This window comes from Leptosomus discolor, chromosome 2, assembly GCF_034619465.1.
Source record: "Leptosomus discolor isolate bLepDis1 chromosome 2, bLepDis1.hap2, whole genome shotgun sequence".
Classification (NCBI taxonomy): Eukaryota; Metazoa; Chordata; class Aves; order Leptosomiformes; family Leptosomidae; genus Leptosomus; species Leptosomus discolor.
In genome coordinates this window covers 53,844,191-53,871,694 of record NC_141392.1, presented here as the reverse complement: position 1 = coordinate 53,871,694, position 27,504 = coordinate 53,844,191, and the positions used below count along the sequence as shown (strand labels likewise).

Sequence of the window (27,504 nt, the reverse complement as noted above, 5' to 3'; positions counted from 1 at the left end):
TAGTAAAACTCCCACTGTCAAAAATACTCCCAGCTCTGGGAGCACAAAGAGTAGGGGGGAGCTGACATGAGCTACTGCTGGTGAGAAATTTTTTCAAATCCTTCTTGAGGATAGAGAATAGGTGTGGAGGGCGTTCCCAAACTACAGTGATGATATAAGTCAGGATAGTCAGGTCTTTGTGCCTTGGTGACAGCAGGCATCATCTGACAAATTTGTTTTGAAACACATTACTGATCAACTGACAGAGTAATGTGCAGGCCTCTTCCCACAGCAAACAAAACACATGTGCTAGTGTGACCTACCAAGGGCTTTGAAGATATTTCTGTAATGAAACAGAGCAATACTGGACCATGACTAACACTGTGTAATCAGGATAAAACCCTGCTCAGACAATTTAATTTCTAACAAGGTGGAAAAGTATACATGCCTACAGTCCCTCAACAGAGACGGAACACCTTCCCTCTCTGGGGGTGTGATTTGCCTCTGAATTACAGTCTTGCTGAAAATCACGTGTTCCGTCAGCATGTGTTCGCAGCATCTGCAGCTTGTCATGTAGTGTTTTTTTTTTGTGGGGCACCCCTGAGCAAGGGGGAGCACTCATTGCGGGCAGGGATAAGCTCGGTGGACAAGCCAGAACGAGAGATGTCTTTCACATCAGTGAAAGCGGTGACATCCAAGAGTGCTGTCATCTTCTTGGGCTCTTATGTGCTTGTGTGTCCCTACGCATGAAAAAGGATTAAATAAATCAGCAGTAGTTCTGCATTTCGCATTAGTGACTTTGCACTGAATTGCTGGGATGAATCAAGAATGTTTTCCAGACTACATCTTAATCTGAGGAAAAAACCAACCCTCTGTATTAATTGTATACAGAGGTGCATAGTGTTTGTGCTGTTTTAAAGCCTTATCCTTATATAAAGTATATCAGAGATCCACATGATATTCTTCAGTACCCAAATTTTTGTTCACCTCTGAATTAGCCCAAAGATGTATGAAATCATAAGATGCCTCTGAGATCCCCACAGAATAAACACTTGCAGAATATCCTGTGTGTTTATTCTAGCAAGTATCTGTACATGAATTATCATGTGTTTGTGAGATGTCACAGCTCTGTTACTGCTCAGGGGAGGTGAATAACTGAAGCACAGGGATGAAATATCACAACTTTGAGGACAGGAAGGAGGTAAAATGCATTCTTGGCTTTAAAAAACCTTAAAGTAGCCTCTAGGAGACTTGTATTTTAAGTTTTTATTCCCTTTCCATTTTAAAATGCTGAATTAAATAAATAAACAGCTGTTATGAATTTTAAAATGTCTGACTTCTATATGTAATATAGGGCAATATCCAGGTTTCTTGGTGTTTATCTGGATGCAACCTTCAGCACATATTTATTTACCTGACACTGTTAAAAGGAGAAGATTGCTTCCCTATTTTTCTTACAGAGAGAATTCTAACCAAAACAACGTGAGATTATAATGCTAAGCAGATAAACATCACTTGCTTATACCTACATGTGAACATTTGTTTGTCTCACTCAGTGTTGAGTTGGCGTATTTTTGTAACATCCTAACTGGATTGTTATGACTACATTTCAGAATAAAACTGCAATAAATAATATATATAAATACAAAAATACAAGGAAGTGTAATAAGTGATCCAGTCAAGCAAGAAATTAAATTATAAGTGGTGTCCTTATCCGTGTGTTTTATGCCAAGAAAGACACTAGCCTTCCCCAGGACTTCCGTGGTACTGCCTTTGCTTCCCTTCAGTCAGGAAGCAGAGATTATGATACACACTGTAAAGCTCCAACCTGATGTGATTGTGTATCTATGCGTCATTGTGTTTAAGTAGTGAGATTCATTACACAAAACTGCCTGGTGCTACAGCAGTGCCCATAAGTAAAACAACATTTTGTGATTCAGCATCTTAAGAGGAGCAAAACAAGACAGGAGCTATAAAGCAAAGTTCTCTGGGAGCCCTTTGGTAAGAACTAGGCTGCACTCAGAGGCCATTCCTTGGGTTTATGTCCTGTCAAAATCCCCTGGAGAAGAGAGTTGTGAGTATCCATGAAAAGAAAGAGGCAAAACTGTCCTGGACTGGGAACTTCTGAGAAAGGGAGGAAATTACATAAAACCTTACACAACAGCTCTTTCACTTAAAGCGACCATCCAAATAAAATGTGGCTCTGGCTGGTGCCAAAGAAGCAGGAGTCTGAATGGGAGCCCAGGGTGCAGGTACTGTGACCCTTAAACTCATTCAAAATAACCTGTGTTTTGTCTGAGGGGCGTTTATCCCCACTGCTCTTACTGGGAGGCCACTGCAGAACCTCATCTTTTTTGTAATTTATTTCTCTTAAATGTAGTTTCAGGCAGCCTCTGTTTGGTCATAGAAGGAAACCCAGAGGAATAAGCCTAAACTGCCAGACCTCTTGGCTTGTACTTGATGACAGTCATCCCAATCATATTGTATATCTGTCCCCACTCCCTCTCCTCAGCTTACCTTAGGAGTGACATGTGGTTGGTTATGCATGAGGGACTCCCTTTAGCTGGGATAATTTGCAAGTAAAACTTACAGTGCCTTATGCAGCCTTGCCCCTTATTTCTCATTAGAAGCAAAAAGTAAATTCTCTATCTCCAGACTGGTTGTCTTGCACATATATACACAGATACACAATTTAGTATGTAGTTTGGTGTACACATTTGCCATACCTGTTTTTTAAATAAATATGATTTTTAGTAGTCATTAGATAACTAGAAGGAATGTTAAGTGCGGAAGTGACATCTCAGAGTTACTTATCACCTTTTCTGTGCTTTTTTGGTACATGGGACAGAACTACATCATATCTATTAAAGCAGAGGCAAATTCAAGGCTATGGAGGACAATATTCAATATAATTACATAGCTCAAATTTAATGGACAACCCTGCAGCAGGGCTAGAAGAAATTGCTATTGGATTATTAAGTTTTATTTAAGTTATTATTTATTATTAAGTATTATTTAAGTTTATTTTGTGTTTCTTTCCAGTTCTTTAACATCCATTGTAAGAGTCCCTTTGGAAACATGTACCTGTCTTCTGTGAGTTTTAAATATTCACTTAAATCAATATACTGACAAGAACTGAAATGCTTGACTGAGTGTGTTAAATTTTCTTATTTGAAATTCACATCACATACATGAGAGAACTGGGTGAGAGCTGTTAGCTGTCACAGTGCTATGTGTCCACAAAATCATTAATGGTTTAAGCCCGGTACATAGCCCAGCAAAGCCAGCAAATGTACCATCTGCTGAGAGAGAGATGTTTGGCATTAAAAACTTCAGCTGTCCTTGTGAGCATGTAAGGTGTTTTCCCAGAAATGCACTGCAACCTCAGAAAAGTGTGAAGGACTGCACTGCAAACAGAAGCTAGGTCAATGCCAGGGAGGGCCATGGTGGGGAGATGAGTTGGGCCAGACCAGGGTGCCACCTGTCTTCCCTGTGACAGCTGTGGCACCAGGGAGCCACGTCAGAGCTGCCTCATCTTCATCCACACCGCAAAGGAAGCAGACTTTTCCACGATGTGCCCTGGGTGGGATGCAAGGGTGAACCAAGTGCCCTGTAGATGTGGAGGCCCATGCCCTGACAGGGAGCTGGGAGCCACACAGCCATGGACCAGCACTGTACCTTGGTGCCACTGCTCTCCCACTCCCATGGTGCCACTGCTCCACAGCACCAAAACCAGTGCCTGGATGTCAACATTTTATTGCTAGGTTAACGGAGAAATCGTGTATACAATGACAAAGAAATTGTTTAAATAAACAACCTAACTTGTCCTGTATAATCTTTCCCACTATCTTTTTTTTTTTTTTTTTTTTTTTTTTCCCAATCTTTGTATTATATCCCACTTGCAGGATCTTACAACCTTTCTGCTGTTTCAAAACTCTCTTCTGTAATATGCCTTTTACCTCTGGGGTAAGCCTCAGCAGGACGGCTATGAAGGCCCAGCAGGTTTAAGGGCCTTCTTGAAAGTGCCTTGGAAGCTGATGTTTTCCAAGGTCTGTAACGCTAACAAAAAAAAAGGGCTGTCTTATTGTGTATGCAATACTGGTACAGGACATGAGAATTTTACCCACTGTGTCAGTTTTCTAAATTGCAAAGCAAGCCAGCGTACCATTTCCTATTAGATTCAGCAATTGTCTCTATACTGGTTTGGCAATGCTGTAAGAAGATAAAACTACTCTAGACAGTGATCTCTACAACAAGCATTTAAAGATAATTCTTACATGCTGCAGGCTGGGTGACACGATTTAGGACCAATGAAAATACTTAAATATATCGTAAATTTCTCAGACTGGGCTTGTGTCCTGAAGTACAGGAGTTCAACAGTACATTCTCTTTTATAGGAGAAGGCACAACGGTGATCAGTTATTATTAATCCTCCTCGCACTTTCCACTAAATCCTCTTGTTTCAGATCTTTTGATGCATTTCAACCAGAGAGAGTGAAATATTCCCTGTGCAGCTGTGTCAGCTTGAGATTGATTTTGTTCGATTTCCTACACTTTGCCTGCAGTGATCAGGACAAAAGTCTTTGCTTTACTTACATTAATTAGAAGTGTTTTCATGTCTTTTGTTCACACTTCTCTCCCCTACCCACTTGCGTCCATAACCGCCTACTTAAAGATAGCATGTTGACTGAATGGAGTAGTAACGTAAGAGTGAGAGAAGGGAATACTCCTGAGCACCTCTTCCTATGATGAGGCACTCAGATTGGACAAAGTGAGAGGCTGTAAAAGGTCTGCATTTGTATGATTGCAACTGAACATGCTGAACATTTACTCTCTGTTTCCAGAAGCTCCAACTCTTGCCATGCTGCACTGTGCATTTGCCGCCTCCCACCACCACGGAAAAACAGTGAAACAAAATGTCCTGCCTTCTGGACATACTTATGCTAAGATTCCCCTCATTGCGTGTCTGTGGGAGGCTTTGAAAACGAAGGAGCTGAGGAGCTCAAAAGCCTTTGTGCACTGTGAGTCGCCAAGTGAAATGAGTCCCAGAAAAACACGGCATGTCAGGACAGCTTGCTCAAGATGAAATGGCAACTCAGCAAGTCAGTTCAGAGAGAACGAGCTACTTAAGAATACCTGGAGATAATTTTATAACTGGCAAGACAAAAAAACAGATGGTTCCCTAAGCATTAGTAAGGGAACAGACACATGTTACTAGAGGTAACACAGAAACCTGATTCCCAGTTAAAAAACCTGTATGTAGGGACCCAGTACAGAGGGAAAGAGGATGAAGAACAGGAATTGGTTCCTGTAAAGGAAGCAGGGAGAAGGTAGGGGATGTTGGGTTGCCTGACACTTTTAATATGTATAAATATAATTTAATAATATAATATAAAGCCATTTTGAGAGATCCTTGGCCTGGGTGGCTGCTTGGCTACTGCTTGGAGCGGATGCCTGTGAGAGCAGCATAGAGGCATGGACTGCCAAAACATGTTAAAAGGGAAATAAGAAGTACATGTTTGGAAATACTTAAAAACAGCCATTGATTTCTGAGGGCAGACAGCTGGAGGAAAAATAATTGAATGCAAATATATTAAAATTTCAAGGTGGAAGCAGGTGGCTTACACATTACTGTGGAGTCCTGGCCACTTAATGAGTCTTGCTAGTTGGCCTTCCTATCAACTCAGATTTTGCTGCACAACTTATGTTGACAACTAAATCCTTACTTACTCTGATTCAAAATGCACTACAATGGTGTTCAGACCTGGGATCTCAACCATGAGTTTAAAATCGTTTATATGTGAAGACCAAGGCAGCAGCTAAACATCACTGCCAAACCTGGAGCTAATCACCAAAAGACACACAATGAACTTTTTTCCTGAGGTCCCCTCTGCAACACTGATCCTTCTCGTGCAACTGCATCCCACAATAAGCATGGGAGGTGAGCCTTGCTGTGTGGCTCAAACTCTGTTTGAAGTGTGCATGTCAAGTATAGAAAAGCAATGCAACAGACCTGCAGGCTGCAGGCCTGGCTTCAGCCTTCCGCATATAGACTAGGGTCCATTTGAAGCAGTGGCTGGAGAAAGTGTTTCCTGAATCCTTCTCAGGATGAACATCTTCGACATCACCGGTTATTTTTTCTGGACGTGGTATAGAAAGGAGCATTGCTTCCTCAGGGAAGCAATCATACAGACACTAATACTAGCTACTATTCAGGCACAACACAGGCATTGTTACTCTTCAGGCTGATTGACCCACATAGACCAAAGTAACATTTGTGGTCAAGAACAATGTTAATGATCACAGCAAGTTCCATATCTGAAAGTTACAATCTGAAAGCTGGGGGAAAAAAAATATTAAAATGGTTCACCTAAAAAGAGCTGGTTTGTCATCACCCTGTAACAGCCATGATCTCATAATCTCATAATGTCATCAAGCAGCAAACTCTAACCGTAAATGTCCCCACAAAGGTTCAATAAATGCAGTAGATATCACTGTCTCTCCATCTCTCCTGATGGAGCAGTTCCATTTTTTATACATTTTTAAATATTCATTTGACAAGAGGGAGAGACTGACAGTAGCTTGGTACTGAAGACACTCGTGAGGGATCTCTTAGACCTAGATTCAAACTCTCATAGAATAACAGAAAATGTTTCTCTAGGGTTTGCATTAGATTTTTTTTCTCTGTTCCAAGACACACGGCTGGTCAAGAACAGAGAGAAAGGAGGAGACTTGCCCTGAGACAGTGCATAGTCCAGTTATAGGGTGTTCACCTGGGAAGTGAAGGAGATGCTCTTAACTTAAGTGAGTGCCTCAACTAATGGTTGTTGGGATAAAGTTCCCTCACACATTCCCAATGCCTTCATCCCTCCATGGGAAAAAAATAAAGCACTGCTGGCCACTTACAGACAGAAAAATGTGGCCATAGGGAGAGACAATTACAGAACCAACAAGCAGAGCAACATCCTCGGGGATCTGAATAACTGAAAAACTGGCAAATAGATCTCATATTTTCATAGGACATGAAGAAAAAGAAAAGCCCACATTGAAAATCAGGCCGGAGGCCCTTCCTGTGGGCATTAAGCATGTTCCAGTAGTTTCAAGTCCTGTTTCAGGAAGCATCTGACCTACACATTTAGTTATCTAGGTGCTTCAAAGTCTCCAGCAAATTCTGCTTTATCCTTCTTGGTTTCCTCAGTGGTTTCCTCACACTTCTTTATCTGTGTCAGCACAATGTCCCCACAAGCTTTGCAATGGACTCTGTTAGGAGCGAAAATACCCTCCAAAGCCCTGAAATTACTTTTTTTCTTTCTTGTGACTTAACTTCCAAAGCAGCATATTTGTAATACTACAGTGCTTTCAGTTCTTCGTGCCCATCTACAGAGAGGTATACTGTCCTCCATCAGCAAACCTAGTGTGCCTCCACATCTATGCTGATTTAGGTGAAGAACATAGCAGTAGCTGCACAAGAGGTTTAGGTCAGAGGTTGAGATTTTGCTGTGTGAAAGGTCTGGAGGCTTGACCTGAGACAAAAAATAAACATATTAACTAGACGTTGAGCTTTTAGTTTAGAAGAGCACCTTAAAACTCTGTAGGGTTTTTTTTGCTACATACCACTCACACAGGCTCAACAGAGATGTTGAGAAAATCTTACTAAAATTATGTCACAAACAAATTGCTAAAAAGCCTAGGTAAGCTCTGTTGTTTTTTTAAGGTGACAATGCTGAGGGGGAAGCTTGGTTTTTGAAGAGGATGAAATATTTTCTCATATTATGAACTGGATTCTAAATATATTGCATTTGTATCTTTTAAAGTACGTTAGAAGAACAGTAAGCACAACAAAGAATTAGTTACTAGGTTTTTCATGACCTAAAATATTCAATAGTCCTTTTTCTGTCTTCTTAAAGATAACAACAGCGTTAGCCAGAGACTATGCTGCAGAGATACCGCGCTAGTTTCTTACAGACATGCAAGACCCCATCCAAATTCCATAGAGTCAGAGGAATGTGAATTAGGCTCCATCTTTCTATTTGCATGGTATTCAAGTTCTTGAGCTACAGACATTTTTGGCTGTCTCCCTGCATGGGGGGCTCCCAGGGCTACTGTCACTCCCAGCTCCCTCTCTGTCTAGCTGAAGAGCTGGTAGTCTTATCATGGCCTCCGTGGCACACTGAGTTGTATATTTGGGTTACTTGTGTCTCCATTCCCTTCTCTTCCAATCCCCTGTCTGGCAACAAAATAAAAGGTCTTGAAGAAGCATAAAGGCAAAATTGATCACAGCATGGGTTTTCCACAGTATTTCCTCCATCCTTATCCCTGCCATCTCCAGGACATACAAAAACGGTTCTTATGCAAACTGAATTGAAACCAACTTGAGTGACTCAGAGAAACCTACAGATCCCAAAGAGCTGGAAATGAACGGAATTTTAATTCTATCAGGAAGCTCAGAAATGTAGACTTCACTGGTTCTTTATTATTTTGAGATTTTTTTTTTTTTAATTGGGACAAAAATAATCTAAGCTCATGTCTAGACCTATGGTGCTTCTTTAAAGATTAAAAAGCAATAAGATAATAAAGAATGCAAATATTCAGACAGCTGCTCACAGGGAGATGCTGTTTGAAGTAACAGCTCGCTCTTCCTCTCTGCTGCAGCTGGGTTGTGTTTAATTATTAGCAAGGAAAATAACAGGTTCAATAGATGTGGATGCAAGTTCGTTTTCACCATCAGTTGACTTCTGCAACTTTCACACCAACACCGGGTTTGAGAACATGGACAAGTTTACACTAATGATGATTAAGAGTCTTGCTCATAATTTGGACTATTAAATAGAGCATAGGGATAGTATGAAGGGTGCTTTTGGATCACAATCATGCAGACTGTCACAAAACACTGCCTTAAAAACTGTTGTTCAATCCCCAGCTTTCACACACACATCCCAGTGGCCTTAGACAAGTACACGTGATTTACAACCACTCAGACACAGATTTCTGGTCCCCTTTCCCGAAAGGCCACAATAGCACCTCAGTTTGAACATAATGCAGAGTGACTGCACGTAGGGACGTGAGATCCCCATCACATGCACGGAAAGATGGGAGAAGCTGCAAATGGAGCTTGGTTACTCTGCAACTGCCTGATCTGCCCCAGAGGTAGAGGGAGTTGTGTACGGGGCTGCCTTCAGAGCAGGAGAGAAAATAAGAAGCAACATGTCAATATTCATCTGAGGCTTAGATCTAAAGGATCTTTTCCACCTTTCCTGGTACATGTAGATGAAAAACTGTTACATACCTTACTATTCAGCAGACTACAGTCAACCAAGAGAGGATGGCAAAGAGAGGGACATATACAGATAGATGTATACCTACAGTCAATCACTTACTTTGGATTTCCAGCCCCTGGCTTCTTTCTCCGGAATATGTTGAGGAAAGTGTTGGACTTGCAAGGTGCCTTGCCATCCCCGACATGCATACGCACCACATCTGAGGTGGTGAAGGCACTGCGGACGTTCCTCTCAGGCTTGGCTATGATGATGTACATCTTAGGAGTGAACATGCACCCCAGTGCCACTGTCACGCTCAGGCTCACTGCAAAACAGGTGGTGATGATCTTGTAGTTGCTTCCGAAATAGATAGGCACAAAGGCCAGCCAGATGATACAAGTGGTGTACATGGTGAATGCAATGTACTTGGCCTCATTGAAATTGGCAGGCACATTGCGAGTCTTGAAGGCATAGTACGTGCAGCTCATGATGAGGAGTCCATTGTAGCCCACAGGAGCCACAACTCCTAGGTTGCTGGTGTTGCAGATAAGGTAAACTTCTTTAATGCTGGGGTAGGATAGGATGGGCATCGGGGGCTCCAGGATGATCAGCGTGATCACCAGTGTCAGCTGTACGCTGATCAAAATGGAGGCAATGACCACTTGGGCCCACGCGCTCATGAAACGTGGCTTGCGGGTACAGATCTTCTTTTTGCTGCCTGCCAGGATGCGTGCAATGCGGTTGGTTTTGGTCACAAGGGCAGAATAGCACATGGCAGAGGAGAGACCCACCAGAAGGCGCTGGAGGTAGCAGGATGTCGTGGTGGGTTTAGCTATAAGGGTGAAAGGGCAGACGTAACCCAGAAAGATGCCAGCAAGGATAATGTAGCAGAGCTCTCGGCTGGAGGATTTGACAACAGGGGTGTCCCTGTAGAGCACAAAGATAAGGGTGACAAACATGGTGACCAGGATCCCCAGGCAGGAAAAGACCACAGCCACAATAGACTCTATATTGCTCCACTGGAGGTACTTTACAGGGATGGGTTCACAGCCTGCAGTGCACAGAAAAGAAACAGAGTGTTAGAAAGATAGCTGCTTAAAGAAAGAACTTTTTTTTTTTTTTCTGGTTGCAAATATAATCCAAACATTATCTTATGCCTATGTGCCATGAATTATTAAAACCATTTTACAAAGGAGTGAACCACAGCATGGAAAAGTTTGGATGGAATATGTTCAAAAAACAGCCATTGGTTTTGGGTGTCCCAAATATTTGCTCATGATGCTACAAAGGCAAATGAGATTTGGAAATTTTTTCATAATTTTTCTTGATACATGTGCTGACAAGCCCAGCATATCAAAGGCACAGCTGGGAACGGAACCCAGACAAACTCAGTATCATCCCTTCATTTCGTCAGGGAAAGGATTGTTATCAATCAGAATGGGTATCTTTTTTATCTCCTCAGATTAACACATTTTAATATTTATCAAAATCAGTATAACACGACCCACTACATTTTTGTGAGGGTGGTTTTATAAATAATAGAAGTTGATTTGAGATCCATGGGCAGAAAAATGCTAATAATTCTAAAGCTGTAATGGAACTGGACCATAGATACTTTACCTTCTTAACATGTTTTAGCTTTTTTTTCGCTTAACATTACCTCATTTTCATTTTGTCAAACCCTCTGCTCATTGTTTTTCACTAAGTAATGTAATTCTTACGGAAAAGTCAAACCCACGAAATACGCATGCGTCCAAAAATAACTGGAAAGGCCCTTCTTTATGGCTAGTACAGATGTGCAAACATAGGTATCACTTAAGATTTAACTGCTCTCTCCCCCACTCAAGTTAAAGGAGTCTCTGGCTACCTTCCTCACTGTGTTGAAGACGTAATACCAGCAATAAACATTACAGTCCTCTGTGTTAATAGGATGTTACGGTTGTGAAGCTGAGTTACCGAAAACTTTCATTCTGGCATTTCCTGATTTCTGTTCTTGACTTAATAGTGCCAAAATGCTTTTAACATGTTTCTGTATCCCAAGATAAGTATCCATGGACTCTTCTACTTCTTGTTTCTGCCCCCCTCCAGTTTCCCTTGGACCCAGCCCACCTTTTGTGTTTTTCCCCCACTTCTCAAGTATCTTTCCTCCCAGTCCCTCACCATCCCCATCTCAGTTACCCTTCCAGTTAATTTTTTTCCTAGCCAGTCATCTCTCCACCCAGATGTTTCCGTTATGAACACTGCTGGTCCAGCTTTTCACATCCTGGACCAGCTGCTCATTGCCTCTGCCTGTCTGGGTTGTTGGATGCGGCCGAGAAGAGCAGGGAAGAGGCGGTGGTGTCAGCGAGCCTGTAAGAGAGGCATTTTTTTCCTCTCAGTTTTGCTGCTAAATCTTAACAAGGGCTCTGAAACTGTGATGAGCAAAAGTCATGCACAGCCGCTTCCTCCTCAGTATGGAGTATATTCTGCAGAAACCAGCCTCTATGAACTAAAATCTTCTGAGGCCTACAGTTTTGCTTCAATTTATATGCATCTTCCACAGGGTGTCACAGAATTACCAACTGACACTTCTACCAAAATGTAAAGTCCTTCCTTCCAAATAAAGTAAGCAGAGGTATGGATCAGGGTCGAACTGCTTTAGTATAACCTCATTTTGAGAAATAGAAGAAGAAAAAATGTGGTTTTTTGAAATGAGAAAAAATCAGCCTGAGGCAAAGTCCTGACATGGAAAATTTCTGCTCGAACTTTTAATGTCTGTCAATGTCATATGAACGGAAAGAATGTTTTATAATTGTGTACCCTTTGTCTCTAAAAGTACTGGGCTTACTTAATAACAGATAATGCTGTCTGCTGAACTAAAGGTAATGCTGTTACAGGTATCTGTATGTGTTTGGTTTGTGTCTGTTGGGGTTTTGGTAGCGGAGGAGGGGGCTACAGGGGTGGGTCCTCTAAGAAACTTGTTGAAGCTCCCACACCTCCAATTCAGACCCTTCTCTGGCCAAGGCCAAGCCCACCAGCACCTCTGTGAATAAACACATTTAAGAGCGGAAAAACCTGTTGAGCAAATCTTTGTTGGTGAGTCTCTGTTTGGGAGGGGAGGAGAGGAGGGGAAAGTGAGAAAAACAAGCATGTGGGCACACAGGTCAGTGAAGAAGGAGGGGGGAGGTGCACTGGCGCAGACATTACCCTGTACCCTGTGGTGAGACGGCAGGCTGATCCCCTGCAGCCCATGGAGGTTAATGGTGGAGCAGACGCTTGCTTGCAGCCCATGGAGGACCTCACACCAGAGCAGGTGACTGCGCCCGAAGAAGGCTGTGACTCTGAGGAAGCCCGTGCTGGAGCAGTCCATTGCTGGGAGAACTGCACTGCGTGGGAGGGACGCACACTGGAGTAGGGGAGGACTATGAGGGCCTCTCTCCCCAAGAAAGAAGGAGCAGCAGAGACAATGTGTGACAAACTGACTGCGACCCACATTCTCCTTCCCCCTGTGCTGCTTCAGGGATGAGGCAGAGAAACTGGGAGCAGAGCTGAGCCCAGGAAGAAGGGAGGGGTGGGGGAAGGTGTTTTTAAGACCTGGTTGTATTTCTAATTATCCTTGGTGGTGGTGGTTAAATTAGATTGACTTTGTTTTCCCCAAGTCAAGTCTGTCCTTTGCCTGTGACCATAATTGGTGAGTGAGCCCTCCCTGTCTTTTGTCTCGACCCTTGAGCCTTTTGGTTATGTTTTCTCCTCCCCATCCCACTGAGGAGGGGGTAGGAAGGAATAAGTGGCTCTGTGGTGTTTTGTTGCCAGCTGAGTGAGCTTCTACCGTGACACTGTAACATCAAAACCAAAAGAAATTCTAGAATATGCAACAGGAGGTCTTATTTTATAAAGAAAAGGAATTCTGTTTTGCTCAAAATGGTCTGTTCAAGACTCAGATAGGTGAGGAAACCTGTTCTTCAAACCAGTATTTTTATATGTAAATATGAAAAGCTTTTTATTAGACTTGGGAACATCTGGCCATTGGCCTCACCAGCCCCAAGCACAAGTTGGCTCCTTCTTTGATTTAAAAAAAGACTAAGAGAATCAGAAGCTCCTGCTCCTTGTTTAATACATGCAAAGCTCTTCTGAAAGAAGAAGCCAGTCTGTGGTTGCTGGAAGGGTTATATTTCAATGTGGGCTCTAAGCTTAGCGACATCAAGCCACACTCATTCCATCTTAAACAATATTTTCAGAGCCTTAGCCCTGATTCAGCATGGTGGTTAAGCCTACCAATTGCTTTAAGCTTACCTTGTGTAAGGTCTTAGAAATCTGTTTCATTAGGTAAGTGTAATTCCTGTGCACCAGCAAGCCCCAAGAGCCACATACTCTACAAACACTGCAAAAAGCTGCCTGCACTGCTTATATCAGCAGTTGTTGATTGTCAGCAGCTGTGAAGGTTGGTCATTTCCCAGCTAGGAGAAAGTGGGCTAGGAACCTCGTTGAGACTGGGGGAGGAATACCCAGTTTAATTTACAGGCTTAAAAAAGCCACCAACACAAAAATCCCCCCCAAAACCCCACAACAGCTAACCCAAACCTCAAAAAATCAGACAACTAGTGGCAAAAGCTTCATATTTGAAAGTTTCTGGTAAAAAGCTGTTTGGTAGCTTTCATGCACTATTTTCCCTGAACTTTGACCATGAATCCTTTCCTAGAGCAGAAGGACAATCGAGTTGTTAATTATTTTTTTTTAAATTACGTTCATACTGCAAGGCCAATAAGAAAATCCAGGATGTTTTCTGAGGTCATTAACATATCCCAGGTAACTGATGGCCCCAAACCTTTGTGGGGATTCATTTCATAATAACTCTATAAAAAATCCTGTCCTATCTTGTTTTATTGCTTATTTAAGATGATTTACCTAAACTGGGTTTACTAGCTTGACATTCATTCTTCTTATATTAGATTCTGATACTATAAAAGATATCTCTTCTTCTTGGCACAAGGCCTTAAGATAGTGGTTTTAGTGTCTATTTGTCAGGTTAGGTTTTTATAACCTGTGATGAGTAATCCTTTGTGCCTGCTGACTCCACTTCACTGAACACATATTTAGGGGAAGTAATCTTAAAAAAAAAAATAAAAAAAATTGTACACTTAAAAATAAAATTAAAATATAGGAAAGGATTGCTGAGCAACAGAGACTGATTTTGTATAGAGAGAATGAGCACCTTGAAAAGCTTGTCTTAGGAAATGGGTTAGTATGTGCTCCACATTTCTTAAAGGGACTAAGGATTTCAGAGCTTCTATCTGTGAAGGAAAATGGGACTAAAACTGCATACATGTTTAATATTTAAGATTTGAGGCAAAGGGAAAAACAATCTGAAAAATCTGAATTGTGAGATGTTAACATCCGTGTCTAGATGTTATGGTGACTGGCAAGGTATAATTACAACACACAAAAGCAAGCTATAAAAACACATTTGACGGGAGAAATACTGGCAGGAAAAGAGCATTCCAAACGGTACCAATGGTGCTCCTACAAAGTTCAAGAGCCAGAGTTCATCTAGCACAATCTGTCTTTTCTAAAGGTTAGGATGGCATCAGCTTCTCTTCACAACTTTGTACTTTGCACTGCAATTCAAGTAAATGAGTTGCAGGGGTTAAAAAAAGAAGTTTTTTCCTCAATAAGACAGAATTAAGAAGCTGTGTAGGAGCAGACTGCCATTTTGATGTTCTCTAGGAAATCAGTCGATGGCTATGCTGTAATTTGGCTGAGAACAGCAGCAGTCCAGTCTCCTTGCTGAGAAGAAACACAAATCAGCAGGTCATCTACTGATTTCATTAAAAGTTAATAGATTGCAACATGCCCCTGAGATTTTTTCCAGCACTGATGCTTTTCTCAACTCATTTCAGCAGTGCCTGTCGTTTTGATATGCCCCCTTTTGAGCTATTTTGGGCAGCTGGTAGCACTGAACCATATTTGCTCAAGTGCACATTGATCTCTCTCTATGTTCTTGTTCTGCCTTATGGATTAAAAAGTCCCAGTTTTCTTCCCTGAATAGTAGATATAAACAATTCTGCGAATGTCCGAGACTGACAGGACCTGGTTGTCTATGGATATCTGCTTTAAGATTAGCAGACACTGGTATCCTAGGAGGTGGCAGTTGAATATGAGCTTTTCCAATGGTCAGGACATTTATGAAGGGTGCTTTGGAATTTCTGGTGTCTAGCAATACAAGATGTTTTTCACAACTGGGGCCCTTATAGAAGGTATTTTTCAAGAACTCCTCTTCCTACAACCTGCTTGTGTGAAACTCGAAGGAACAGAATGATCACTGAGATTTCTGTATCCTGGCAAATCTGTTTGAAGTAGGTTCGGTTGCACATCAGAGTGGGGGCGGGTGAGAAGTCTGGGATATACACAGATACGCACACATCTGGAACATGACTGGGACATGAGACAGACAACGGGTCAAGTTTCCCAGTTTGTTGTGGTTAATAATACATTTTTATCTGGAGAAGTGGCCAGCTTTCCCTCTCAAAATAAATCCTGTGAAAGCTCACTTGGCTTCTGTGATTAGCTTAACAGTATCTCTTGGAACTATTTAATCAAGGATCGAGTACTTTTTCTGTGTGTTAAACACTGCAGCAACATCTAGTTGTCAGCCAGTCATATTAAAGGACAAAGATGTGATAAGTTGCACATTTGATCTTCAGGTAGGTAGTCAGATTGTTTCTCTGACCAGAAATGGTGCCCTGCTGAATACTGGCAGCTAAGATTTGCAGATGCAGCATGGGGCAGAGGTGCCAGTAGTCTTTCACAGTGATACAAAACAAACCCCAAGGTCAAGGTGGTGCTTCTCACTGCATGAAATCTATTTCCTTAGGGTAATAGTTACTGCAAAGCCCAGAACAGGTGTGGAGGTTGACCTTGATAGGTACAAAATAACAGAAAGATGCCATAGCAATCAACTCATCCAAAGCATATACACAGGGGAGACCAATTCTAGCTGTTTCTCTTTCTTCTGCCAGCCTTTCTTAGGATTTTGTTGATGTTCCTCTTGCTGGCAAGTGCAGTGAGAATGATCTTTATACCAAATGAAAGTCTGGTAGCCAGTTGTTGAATGGACTGAAATCCCAGATAAAGTATTACTAATTGCATGGTAGAATGATCAGAAAGATTATCAAGTCAATCTGACAAGGATGCACTGAGCTCTTGCGATAATCACTGCTAAAATTGCAGCACCTGCAATTAGTTCATTAGTAGTCTTAACAGCTTTATCAACGCCTGTGCTACCTGAAGGGGGGGGAACAGACAATATAATTACTTCTTCGCAGAAATTTTGCCATCTTTATTTTCACTGCTGTTGAAATAAGCCAAAAGATACAGCACTTTTCGCTCACCCTAAACTGCATGTGGATGTGTGTTTAAGTATGTGCCTTTAATATGTCTGCGTGCTGCCACCTTACTCGCCACCATGCACCGTTCTCCTTGTGCCACGTAAAATGGGAATGCATTTGGAGGGACACGTCCCTACCTGTCAGGTCAGCATTTGGCCACCAGCCGAGCTCACAGGCTTTACATGTGAATTCATCCTGAACAAATTCATTCTCCTTGCAAGCAGTGCAAATCCAGCAGCAACTCACTTCTCCTTTCCTGATTACCTGTAATGCAAAATACATCCTCAGCTATGTTCCTCTGTAAGGTAACACAGAAGCCCCCTGAGCAAACAGATACCACCTGCACTGTTTAAAATATGACAGAATTCCTATGTATGGCACATTTCAAACAACTAGAAAATATGAATCCTGACTCTGTATCTACCCCTGCATACTAAAATTTGTGCTTAGCAGTTCAAGGATAACCTCTGGGGACAATTCTATCTTGTTTGGGGGCAGGGCAGTTCACAGTTAAAAGTACAAAACCATTTTCCCTTTGGTACAGATGCATGGTGAGTGTTATATTTTCAATCAAACTTGAGAAGAGGCTTAATCTTAGAGATGGTTCAGGTCAGGACAAGTAGCTCAGCCCATGCTTAATATCTATTGCATAGCAAAAAGCAATAAACAAAGTCAAAGGTTAGAACAAAGAGTGATTCATGCAAGTACATATATATATATATACACACAAGCACATGCGCACACACACATAAATTCCCATTTACATGGCAGTCTCTTTGGGGCTCATTACCCTAGTGTAAACAGAAATTCAAATAAGAGCAAATTAAAAAATATACTGCTAAAAGGACGTAATGGGTCCTAGTAGAATATAAACCAACATGTGGTGACCAAGAGCACGCTTCAGAACAGCTCTTTTGGAGACGAATATCCCTGAAAGCTGTATCTGTCTCTGCTATGAAGGCTGCTAAGTGTAATGATCCAATGTTGAAAAGATGTTTTCCTCATCTTGACTCCCAGTTTCATTACACAGAGGCTGAAAGAAAGATTAAGGTTATCTCCAGCTCCAACATCATGGGGCTCCAACAAAGACTCCAGGTCTCTTTCCCAGAAAGAAGAAATCCAGCCTTCTCTCCAGGATCTTCCTATCCATCTATATGCAGAGCTAAGTGCAGTAGTGAACTACAAAACGTTTGTCTTATTGAATGCTGGCGTTGTGGGCTTTTTTTGTTAACATTTCCTCCTGCAGTCTGTGGAGACAGTCCAATAGACTTCAATAGGAGCCGAAGCTGGCATTTCATATGCATGGTGTTTACATATACACATATACACAAACTGCACAATCTCAAAAACAGGGAAAAGATGTTTTGGAGAGTAGTAAATACCAATAATGTTTCCCCTCCAAGATTGTTGGAATATGTCACTATGCCTTTGCCAAATCATCAATCACTTATTGCTTAGAGTAGCAATATAGAATTAAAAAGCTGCAAACATGCTTATTAAATGCAATTAGAAAGGAAGGTCTGTTCTAAGGTGATTTTCCTGAATGGGCTTCTTGCCATTTTGAACTTACCGCATCCATACCATTTTGATAGTGGTGGAACATGTCTTTATGTCATCCAGACATGGCAGGTTGCAAATTATTTGTAGCTTGATACAAGTGCTACTGTTTGGTAAACACAGAGTGATTTCATTTGTGTTTCCATACCTCCTGTTGTCAACATGAGACAAATAGGGTTGCGTTTGTTTTTTTTTTCCTTTTTCTTGCGGGTTTTATTGCTGGAACAAAATACTGGATTCCCACGGGTCACGTTGTTTTCAAGATCAGCCCCCAAGTGAATCACAGCCACTGAATGTTGTAGGTAATGACTAAGTGAAAGTCTTGTTCTTTCTCGCATAAGGTGAAATTCAAATCCTGTCACGCTAGAAGATTCTGCATCACTACAAAGGGCAATTTTAGAAAACATGGGCCTGTATATAGCATTGCAAGAGTAAGCTGTTAATCTAGGAGTCTTTCTATAACTTGGCTTTCCAGAAGGAAAGGAAGTCCTATCCCTTGGCTTGAAAGAATCTTGCTTGTGTTTAGGGAAAAAAACCAGACTAGTTATTCACATTTCTACAGCAGAAAGCAAGTGTCTGAGGCACACCTTAATCTGGCCCTTCAAGCAAGGCTCGCTGCACACCGATCGGACCATGCCACTCTTGTTCATCTGAATCCTGTAGTCGTCAATGTTGAGCACACCCTCGTGCCACGTCCCAATGAGGACATAGTCATAGCGGTTGGGCTCTATGTACTGTAGGTTCATGATGTCATACCTGCAAGGCAAAAAAGAGAAAGCGAGTCACTGTTCTGCCGTACAAAGGATAAAAATTTACTTTGCCCTTCTCTTTATACCTCTATAAATATTCACATCATTCTTTAACACCAGGGACTAGGGTTTCACCGAAACACCAAATACTGTAGGATTTACAGCAGAATCATGGGAAGTGATAGCTCTGATATTGCCACACAATTACCAATTGCCTGCCCTGCTTACATCAAACTGTAGGTAAAAAGCTGTGTGTCCAGGAAGAACTGCGTGTCAAAGACAGCAAGCTCTGCTAAATGTGCACATGTAGACACTGTCTGAGTGGTGTGTTTTTCAGCCATTCTTCAAGATGTCGTTAACATTCGCTTGGTGCCTACATACAGAGTGGTTGCAGTATAGCCCCTGCTGGGACCTCTAAAGTAATCAGTAGAAATGCTCAAACCAACTGAACTGGTATGCCATAAGTTAACTGTAAGCACTAGTTCAACTATTTATATTACCCAGCTAGTGAGACTGTCAGGAGAAGTTAGCAGCTCAGGCACAAAATTTACTTCCTCACCCTAGGCAAGTAGGAGAGAACTTCCCAAGGCTAATGTAAAGGAAGCATAAAACACTGCTACAATAAACATTCAGCTTCCCTGCCTCCATCATTGCCTTATATGTGTTGGGCCTGGTGCGTGCACATCCGTTACTGCTAACTATCCTGTCCCTTCTTTAACCCACAGAATGTGGTTAGTGCAAAGCAGTGACCAAGCGTGGTGATTTCTGAGTAGGAAATAAGCAAGAATGGGGTAATGAATATTAGAGAGTGCACAGAGAGTAAGAACCACAAAAAAGGCTGGACCTACAGGCTAGGCTCTTAAGATGAGAAGGGGAGAGATTTGTTTAAAAAAGGACAAGAGAAAGAGGGCTGCGAACCAGAAATCAGCACTGGAGCTGAAAATCATGAAGCATCTTCTCTTTTACAAGCCAGGGAGTTACTATCTTGTTTTTCTCTACTGTATTATCTCAGTCTCTGGGGAAAAAAAAAAAAACATTTATAATGAGTGTTGCTAATCTGTATTTGCATTAGGAATGAAAGGTAAGCAAAGTATGAGACATAAATAAAACTGGGATGCTTTGTTGTGGGCAGAGACACATTCATTTCTTTCTTTTCCCTGCTGAGGTTCAAACAGGCAAAATTTCAGTGCTCTGTGCACTTCACAGAGGAAAGAGGTGCTAGAATTATTTTCTAGATGTCTTTTTTTCTTAATCGAGTCTTTGGGATCTCTCTAGCTAAAGATTATTTAAAGAATGTATTTAGACCTCAGTCTTGCAAATGTGCATGCTCAGACAATGTCAGTACCACTGCAGAGCTCCACTGGGAAAAGGGACTCTTGCCACTGAGTTCAATGGAGGAGGCAGCTCCATTGGCCAGCAACTGGTTACAAATTGAGGAGTTGCTTAGAAAAGGGGTAAATTTCAAACTCACTAGGAAAAAATTCCTTCTCATATCCCAGTTCTTGCAAAGGAAGAACATAAAAAAAGGAATGCTGTTTTCAGGGTTGTGATAAATCAGGATAACAAGAAGCAATAAAAGCCAGTCATTTTGTAATGTAGACTCAACAGACAGGAGTAAAATCAAGCAGGAATGTACATGCCTCTTCCTAACGAGAAGTACCTACTTGGATTTTAGTGTGACCTTGTATTAGACTGATACAAAATTAGTTACTCTGGGCTGGAAAATGAATTCAGGAAGGGAAATAAAAGATTACTAAAACCTCACATTCCCTTAATGGAATTATTGAGCCTGCACAGATTATTTTCATTTTTTGCAAAAATATATGACAAGGCACAGAGTGGCATTAATGCAATATCAATCAAGAGCTGGCAATTTCAGGGATGTGATTGAAAGCCATTCTTATGTTTTCCTATAATACTATTCCCTTTTCTATCAGTTATCTGCCAAAGAATGAAGTATGCAGACTAAAAGCTCTTATACAGTCTTGCATATGACAGGTTGTAGCACAATGTTTGCAGCTTTGATATGCAGCTTGAATTTTAAGTGGAAAAATGTGGTCTAACAAATACACTTGGTATATGGAGACATGCTTAAGTTCTTTATCCTTTCCTTCTTTTCCTTAATGAAAATTTCTGCGTTGAGTAAGGGCAAGTTCAGTGCTGGAATACCTCTCACCATCACCTCGCTTACATATGTACAACTTTAACAGTCTTGGGCTGAAAATTTCAATGTGTGCTTTAAGCTTAGCAACATCAAGCCATATTCATTCCAACTTAAACAATATTTTCAGAGCTAAAAATTATTATCCCAAAAGAAGTGGGTTTGACAAGAGTTGTGAAGCTCTGAGATTGAGGACCATGGATGCAATTGGATTTCACACACGTATGGCAGCATTTACAGAAGCCATGAAAACATTCTGCAGGTAAGAGAATGAACCCTTCTATTAATATAAGAGGCAGCTTATGATGTGACCAAATAGGGAAATGATGTGACCAAAGAGGTGGTGTCATATGAAAAAGTTACTCGTGAGGTGAGCCAGACCATTAGCCAGCTGGTCACAGGCAGACTCTTACTCTGGGTAGCCTGAGATAGCTGAAGTTACCTTTTTCCATAGCCATAATGCCAGACTGGCAGTGAGGTTTGCTGTCCTGGAAGGCAGAACGGAAAACAGCAGTGCTGAGCAAAGCTGGGATGTAACTGGCCAGAACAACCACCCATGAAGCCAAATTTCAAAATAACCACATATATTTGACAAAAAAAAAACCCTCTATATTTGAAGTCTTTGCATTATGTATTTGATAATTTACTCAAAGCACTGGAGTTGATAGAGTTGCTATGTCTGAAGCCAGAACAGCTACTGGAAATTTTGAACTAGACTGACTTGTATGGGTCTATGTCTAAGTCTAGTTAAGGTAAAATGAATGTCTCTGTCAGCTTGGGAACCTCAGCATTTCTCCACACGTCAGAGGTCCATTGTACAGGCTGAAATTTCTTCTGCCTGTTGTCACATAGCATTTTATGCTCAGAGGCCTACACAAACTGTCCTAGAGAGGTAAGTTTCTTCGTATCTGTTGTAAACTAAAACCGAGAATAGACAAGAGCTCAAAATGGATCTGTCTTTTGCCCCTTGGATAGGCCCAGAGAAGGATGTGGTGTTGACTACTGCATCCCTCACATCTTCTCCAGCCATTTCTGGGAGTTTGAGTGATATGATTACTATTGAGAAAGGAAATAGGAGGTACTCAATGGAAGTAAAAAGTCCAGCAATTTTACCAGCATGTTCTGAATGACAGTATAGTGGGCACATACTGTTGATTCTCCAGAGCTACATCTATATAATTTTTCCCAGAGGCAGTGCAGTCAGTTAAGTGACTGCTCTTGTGTCTTCCCAATAAAGGTCGTCTTCACATTTCTGCATAAAAGCTCTTCAAAGAAAAGATTCTGCACAGAAGAAATAAACCTTTGAAAAAGTGCTTCATGTTTTCTAATCTCATTTTGATGAAACCTTGAAACCATGAATTGAGCCTGAGATAGAAAAAGAGTTATATCTGAACAAATGGTTAATGTTTCACAAAGCTATAAGGGGTTCAAAACAGGAAATGTGATGTGAGTGTCAGGCAAACATAACTACAGGCATCTCCATCTGCTCTACCATGATGATTGTAACTAGGAGCTTGTGAGAGTCAATTGCTTAAAGAACCTCACAGATTTTGAAAATAAAGTATGAGGAAGGTCACTGCCTTCTAAGAAGGGATATTGATTTATTCCATCTTGTGAGATTGATCTGTTCACATGATATGGTAACATGATATTAAAAAACTATTTACACATTTGTGTGACATTCTTACACTGGCATAGAAAAGCTGAAAAACCGGGGAATTTCAGATCTGGCTGTCTGCTGTAGTCAGGTGTTGTGTGTGCCATTTATCTTTTCATTTTGCCGAGATGCAAAAGCTCTTTTGGGTATTGATACAGTGGTATGGCCCCTTAACTCATCCACAAAGAACTTTTCCACGTGGAGCTGTGGAAACACTAGGGCTAATCTGGAGCTAAATACAGTTTTGCATGGGCATAAACTACTACTGGCATATAAAGATCTGACAGACTGTACAGATCACATTTTGTATACACACCACCATTCTCTGATATGATATTGCCCGTGTCATAAATGCCACAGACTGATCAAAGGATTACAGCATGAATAACAAAAGTCTAATTAAAATTTCTTGCCCAAACTTGCTAACTCCTGATGTGAAAATATAAATGAGGAAAAACAAAAAAAAACCCTACCTAAAGTAACCCATCCAATTCTAAATAGGCCAGGGAATCAAGAGAAATGAACCTTGCTATAGACCAAATGATGGATGGAATAAATTCTATCATTCTGACCTACTCAGAGAAATATCCTGATACAAACCCTCCCATATTTTGAATTCAGGAACTGTTCATTCTAATTCTATGCTTGGTACCGATGAGAGTTGCGGAAATGCTCTCAGGTGACAAGGTAATAAATAAGATTTGAGCTAAAATTGGAAAACTACACCTAAACATCAAAGCAAACAACTAACAGGCAGACAATGCAGTGTATGCAAAGCTGGAGTAATGCTTTTGTGGAGATAAATACTGTGTAATAAACTTAAAGCTACATTAAGTAGTAATTTCTTTGTATTATCTAAATTATATGTGCAAAGACTTGAATTACGCATTTGTGTCAGTAAGTGTGTGTTTGACTGTAGGGGAATTGCTTGCCTCTACTTTCAAAGTCTGACCTAGCTTGTCTAGACCTTTGACTAAAAAATCTGAAGTATACAACACTCAACAACAAGACCAAACTGACCAGCTTTTTATTACTATTTAAATGCAACAAGCTCTTTATAAAGTGTATACTCTTTAAATATAACAAGCAATGCAAATAGCAAATGGTAAAAAAGATGTTCAGTTTTACTAATAAAGGCTAGTAATAGAGATAAGAATTACTTTAGGGCCACTGTGTCTTATGAATACTCTTTGAAGGCTCATGCCAGACTGCGAACTCTTCATTGTTCCAAAGCACTCTCTTTGTGCAATGTTGGCACTCAGATGCATTTATGCAATAAGCCCAAAGATGGAGTGAGAGAGTCTTTTGTAATGCTTTAATAACTCAATAACAAAACCAGCTTCAGTGAAGTAACCCTGAGTAGGTTTCAGTTAATAATGGATTGGGTCCTTCAGCAGTTGAATTATACATATTTATATAAAACCCCCAAACAAACAAACTCAAAACTAAATCCATCTGGGAGGTGTCACACTTAAAATGGTTGGGCAGAGCCCACAGAACTAAATGAAGAGAAAAATTCGTTTAGAACGAAAGGGAGAACATGCGGATTTCTGCTAGGGAGGGGTAAACAGTAGCAGCTACCCCAGCTGGAATTTACCAGACTCCAAATAAGCAAAACACAGTACCTTCTGGCAAAAAAAAAAAAAATTTGCCCTGCTCTACTTGGACCTCTTTAAACTCTGGGACAACCAGTCCTATTTGGAGTGAAACAAGTTAAGGAAAGCTCACAGGAGTTCACCAAGGAGAACTAAATAGTCTGTCACAAGGATGCAGCAGAGCTCCGATTGGAAAAGGATGTGCTTTACAGCCCTACCTTCAAAACCTTAGCAAGCAAATGCTTCATTAAATTCCAGTCACTTGTATTAGGCTTTATACATATTAAAGCCCTAGTGCTGAGCCCCAGTGGCACCTCAGACACCAAAAGTTTGTGAGATACAAGGTTTGTCCCCTTCTGAAACTCTAGAAATTTTACAGGCTCTACTGTAGTTCTTGTCCCAATACAAGTTGTAGCTATCAATATATCATATGTTACCAGTGTTATTCCTGCCTATTGGTAGGACTAATCCAGATAACTCCTGTTATGTCTCACAGTATGGATGCTGTATGCCTCAGCAAAACAACCAAAGAAAATCTCCATCACCAAATCCAGCAACATTTCCTCTTCCCAACATCTGGTTTCATTAGTTGAGACGAAACTTTTCTTTACCTTCCAGGGGCATCTCCCTTTTCATCAAACCAAACTTCTTCTCCAGAAACACCAATGAACGAGGATTTGAGGAGGAACTCCAAGAGCTTGCTGCCATCAATTGGTTTCATAGCATCACACAGTCCAACGTGTCCAGGGCAAAGGGAATGATGCATATTTTGCAGCCCATGAGCCATAGCATATATAGCATTGATGACAAATCCCATTTTACTGTCCTGAACATAATTTTCTTCTAGGCTCTCATTGCCTACAATAGTAAGAAAAAAGTGTCGTTATAAACAAAGATGAAATAACATGAAAATATGAAAAAACAATGAGATATAAAAAGGGATTTTCTTATTTCTCTTATAAAGCTTTAGAAGCATAAACAAGATGCCAGCCAGGGATTTTAATTAAATAAAAAAAAACCAAACACCAGTTTTTTTTCCCCCAGAAATCTTTAATTCATTGAAAGTGAAGTGCCTCATGGGAAAGCACCAGTTTAATCAAATTGTCAGCTTTAATTTCTTCTTTTTGGAATATTTCCTTGTCATTCCACAATGTTGGTTATGTTAAGAAAGGTTAAACAGCCCGGCATCAGAATGATACATTTCAGCTAGAACAATTTTTAAAAGCAATATGCTTGTAAATTTGACTTTTGGTCACATTTGAAGGTTTTTTTTGTTTGAAATCTCATGGTTTTGAGGGCCAAGATAACAATGCCCCTTTCAGTGTTAACAGGCAAACAACCTAAATCAGCATCACTTCTCAAGTTAACAGAAAGAACCGCTTTAGCTAAAAGCAGTAGTAGATATGCAAATCTGGGACTGCTACAGAAAGTCAAATGAAGTTCTCAACTCTAAAAGACTGTTTATGTAACTGCAGCATGAGGAGACATTGGAGTCTCTGTCCATTGGTCAGAAACAACGTGACAGTGAAGGTTTTCCCCATACATCGGTTTTAGCTCTGGTCGGCTGATGTGCAGGCAGTGCCAGAGGCTGCCATTTGTGGCTGCATCTCACATCAGACCCCTTTGGGTCCTGGGCTGTTCCCCTGCTTCCCATCACAAGCTACTGAATGCTGTCAGCACCGACCGGGAGTCATGGTGGACCTCTGCTGCAGGGGTCCCGAGGGGGCTGGAAGTAAGAAACCTCTCTGTTTTGTCTCCTTCCCTCTGAGTCAGCCTACCACAATATGCTCCAAAATGCAAGATGCTTTTATCTGTAGACCTCCCACGTTACTCGGTGTTTAACAGGCATTTGCAATCCAGTCTCTGTTACTTTGTCTAAGTAACACCTTTTCTACGCTAAGGAAGTAGGATGTGTGAGAGACTAGGTGTTAACTGACACTTCTCAAACCCAGGTTGGAGAAGATAGTTTTCATTTTAATATGAAGAAAAGAGGAAAAAAATCCACAAGTTCACTGAAACTTTCAAGTTAAAAAATAGTTACTTCCCCTAAGGTAGGTATAACATGGCTTTCAGATCAAATCATGAAGACCCTCCTTACATTTGTCCTTGGAAAAGGCTCTGATTTGGTAAGTCTTCTCAGCTCATTTGCTCTACAACTCAGAAATGTCAACTGGGGATTCATTAGGATAGCAGGGATCCCAAAGGCAGGTATAGCTACTTTTCTTTCTTTGGGTCTTCTTTGCACGGGACATTCATTGCAATTGGGCAACAGTGTCTTGCTTCAGTAACTGTTTTCCAGATGAGCTGAACATAGCAAACAGTTGTGATGGCGAGTTAAAAAAGCATTGTGAAAATAGTATAATCTGACTGAATGAGTTCACGTGCTCCTCTCACTGCCTTACGTTCACCACCAGCACCACCAAGCAAGGAGCAACTGGAGAAATATTTCCCAGAAGCAAAGTATCTGCCACTTTCTTTGCAGGAGAAGGTTCGTAGCTCTCATTCAAATTGCATGAAACTGACACCATTCAGATCCATGTTCAGAAACACAGAAAGAACAGAAACCGTATGTGTAAGCTGACAGAATATTTACCCAGGGAAGCAAAGAGTGCGTCACTACACGTACCCTCACTTATGTACTACATATAGTATGTACGGCACGGTCTAGACATCTGCTGCCTGAATATGTTAATGTGCAGTCTGTATATGCTGTCTCTAGGTGCATTTTATCTGCTGATTAGTCCCTTAGGATTAACACACTGTGAATTCATGACTGATTCTGCTTTCTTGTAGATAGAAAATGAATATGTTCTCCATCCCTACGTGAAAGAGAGGCAGAAAGCCCGAGCTTGGCACAGCAGTCCTCTCCTTGTGAAGCTTCTAGACAGCAAGTCGCAGAAGAGATCACAAAATTACAGTGCACAGCACTCACTATCACCTGTTTTGTACCTGAGAGTTTATTTCAGATACCTCCTTAATTTCTCAATTAGTTAAAAATAAAGGATGATAAGCCTCTGTGGCACTTGCAGGAGATAATGATAGCATCCATATGCATTTCCTGAGACAAGCATTCATGTGGCTGCTGGAGGTAGAAAAATAAATGTAACAGAACTCGCCAACGTTTAAAAAGAGGTCATCTCCCTCAAGTATGTATTAACTCAGCAAAGTGTACATTTGGTTTCTCA

General features: G+C 41.1%; 1 protein-coding gene across 3 annotated transcripts in view; it reads right to left on the bottom strand.

Moving 5' to 3' along the window:
* GRM1 (glutamate metabotropic receptor 1) overlaps positions 1-27,504 on the bottom strand; it is a 189,165-nt gene that overhangs the window by 17,630 nt on the left and 144,031 nt on the right. For all 3 annotated transcript variants that reach the window (XM_086461082.1, XM_086461083.1, XM_086461084.1), the window contains exons 4-7: positions 24,931-25,177; positions 18,745-18,913; positions 16,738-16,864; positions 9,357-10,287 (exon numbers count right to left, since the gene is read on the bottom strand). In XM_086461082.1, coding sequence (XP_086317208.1) covers positions 9,357-10,287; positions 16,738-16,864; positions 18,745-18,913; positions 24,931-25,177 — 1,474 coding nt within the window. The remainder of the gene's footprint in view (positions 1-9,356; positions 10,288-16,737; positions 16,865-18,744; positions 18,914-24,930; positions 25,178-27,504) is intronic.